The sequence below is a fragment of the Mizuhopecten yessoensis genome, unplaced genomic scaffold, assembly GCF_002113885.1.
Source record: "Mizuhopecten yessoensis strain PY_sf001 unplaced genomic scaffold, ASM211388v2 hete_36135542, whole genome shotgun sequence".
NCBI classification, from domain to species: Eukaryota; Metazoa; Mollusca; class Bivalvia; order Pectinida; family Pectinidae; genus Mizuhopecten; species Mizuhopecten yessoensis.
This window is the reverse complement of record NW_018484559.1, coordinates 1-2693: the sequence shown is the minus strand read 5'-3', so window position 1 is coordinate 2693 and position 2693 is coordinate 1. Positions and strand designations below refer to the sequence as shown.

At 37.7% G+C, this 2693-nt stretch overlaps 1 protein-coding gene across 1 annotated transcript; it reads right to left on the bottom strand.

The window, feature by feature from the left end:
• Positions 1-380: 380 nt before the first annotated feature.
• LOC110444511 (centromere-associated protein E-like) lies at positions 381-2684 on the bottom strand (the record flags this gene model as incomplete). Its single annotated transcript, XM_021488882.1, has 1 exon — positions 381-2684. A coding segment is annotated over exon 1 (2301 nt), but the record flags the coding sequence as incomplete, so codon positions are not given.
• Between the last annotated feature and the right edge of the window lie 9 nt (positions 2685-2693).

Sequence of the window (2693 nt, the reverse complement as noted above, 5' to 3'; positions counted from 1 at the left end):
CCCTTAGTCAAAGTCATCACTTAGTCGTAACACCCTTACTCAAAGTCATCATTTAGTCTAACAGGATTTTATCTTAACTGGATATCTCAAATAACACCTTTTATCGCAAAAGACTTCTCTAATCATTCCAAAAAAATCTATCCTTAGCATGGCTATGTAAATTTAAAACTAGGAATTGAACTATGGGAAACTTTGAGTCAAGTATTTATCAATGAATTGAGCACTGAAGGAGCATGTGAAGTCATCTACATAACCATATTTCTATGTAATTTGAGAGAAACATTTAAAATTTTGATTTCAAGAAATGAAAACATTTCAAATTATACATATTTTTTCTTAATAAAGTTGTCTCTCAAGCCACATAGAATATGTATAGTTACCTGTTTTGTCAGCTGTTCATTATCAACCATATATTGTTCTAGTTGTCCTTCCAGAATGTTCTTGTTGTCAAGGACGACCTTGATTTCGTCACCTGCAGATCTCACCTTGTGATCCAATTCTACCACATTGTCGGTCAAGCTCCGGTTTTCTTCCTCCAAAATCTGGACCCTTGTCAATGTTTCTTGCAGCTGTTTGTTAATCATTGCTTTCTCCGATTCCATCTCTTTCAATTCTAGGTTTTTGTTGTCTCTCATGGAGTCAATCTCACTCTTTAAATGTTTCTTATCTTCCAAATGACTGTCTGTTTGCTTAGCAGTATCCTCTAGTTTGAGTAGAAGATCTTCAACTTGTGCCTGGGAATCATTGCAAGCAGTCCTAAGTGAAATAACTTCCTCCTCTTTTCCATTAAGAAGAATTTGGAGTTCTTCCATTCTCTTGCTATTCTCTGAATGTGTTGTTTGCAGTAATTTCATAACCTCCTCAGCTTCCTGATGTAGCTTGCGTAGATTGTCTCGTTCTTCTAGAACAAGAGCGTGTTCAGAATTCTTCTGTTCTAAATCCTTCATGAGCCCGTCACATTTCTCAGACATTGCCTCAATGTCATATTGGATATTTTTCTTATCCTCATCAAAAGTATTCTTCAAACGCTCTACCTCTGACAGTTGGTCTTGCAGCAGTGTGTTCTGTTCATTGCTCGTTGCCAGTTCCATGACCACAATGTCCCTCTCTTTAGCACAGTACGTCTTTTCTTGAATCAATTTCCTTATCATGGTTGCAGATGAGATTTCAAATGAATATCTAGCATTTTGCAATTCCATTGTCTCTTGAACAAGAATACTGTTTTGAGCCTCTTTCTCCATCAGTTTCTGTTGACTTTTTTCAAGCTTTGTTGTTAGAAGATTATTTTTCATATTTAAATCATGTACATCAATGAGTGTACTCTCTTTCTCTCTCAAGCTATCCATAAGGGAAGTCATTTCCTTTTCTTTGCTCAAAATTTCATCCTCTAGATTGGCCAATCTTTCTTTCAAGATAACTGATTCTTTAAATTGTGTACGACGTGTCTCTTCTTCTGCAGTTCTTTCATCTTTTACCTGGGTTTCATAATCCCTCCACTGCTCTCTTGTGCTAGCAAATTGGTCTTGAAGTTTGACATTTTCTAGTTCCAATACTTTTAAATTCTCTGTAAATTCCTCTTGCAGCTGCTGCGTCCTTTCTTGCAATTCCTCCTTTTCTTTTTGCAGGGCATCAAAGTTATGTTGGTAATCAACTTTCGCTTCAACCAGATACGTATCCATGTCCTGCATCTGTTTAGATTTCTCTGCGAGGAGACATTTGGCCTGATCCAAATCTTTTGCCGTTGTTTTGTTATTTGAAACAATGTTTTTGCACACACTCTGGAGTTCATCATGACGCTCCTGTAGGGAACATGTTTCTGCTTGAAGAACACTAAACTGAGAATTGGACTCGCTTTCCATTTGAACCAACATCATTTCAGCTTGTTTCTTTTCCTTGATGACTTTCTCCAGTTCCATTGAAAGCTTACTTATTTGTGATTCCTTGTCTGATTGAACAGTTTCCAGCTGCTGAGACATTTGAATCTTTTCCTCCTGAGCAGATTTTTGTGAATAGTCGTAATCTTTAACCAAGTCATCAGCAATCTTCTTTTCTGTCTCCAGTGATGTAAGTTTTACCTGAAGAGCTGCTAGCTGCCGACAAAACTCCTCTTTTTCCTCCACCACAGAGTTCAGTTGACAAGTATAATTACTGACTACAGTTTCCATGTTCCTTTTTTCTGTTTCTAGTGAAATGACTTGCATGCGAACATCTGTTAATTGTTCAGTCAATTCAACTTTTTCCTTCTGAACAAATGCCACTTGACTGCAGTTTTCCTCAAGCAATGATTCCAACTTCCTCTTTTCAGTCTCGACTGTAATGAAAACGTCTCCCTTTTCAAGTAGCTGTTGTTCACTTTCATCTGATTTTGTCTTCAGTAAATTGTATGAAGCTCTCGCCTCAGCCATCTGTTTTTCTTTTTCCATCAACTGATTCTTCAATGCTTTCCTTACCTCATACATACAGGAATCCAACTCCCCACACTGAGATGCTAGAATACTGATCTGCCCTAGATGGTCGGCCTGAATTTCTTTCAGTTTGTTGATTTGAACATTCAAGTCATCATTTTCAGTCGTGGCTACCGCCAAGTAAGATTGTTCCTGATGAAGGGTTTCTGACAACTGCTTTATTTCTTCCTCAAGAGTTGTTATTTGAGTCTGGGATGCTGCTAGTTGTTCAGACATGTCCTCCTTTTC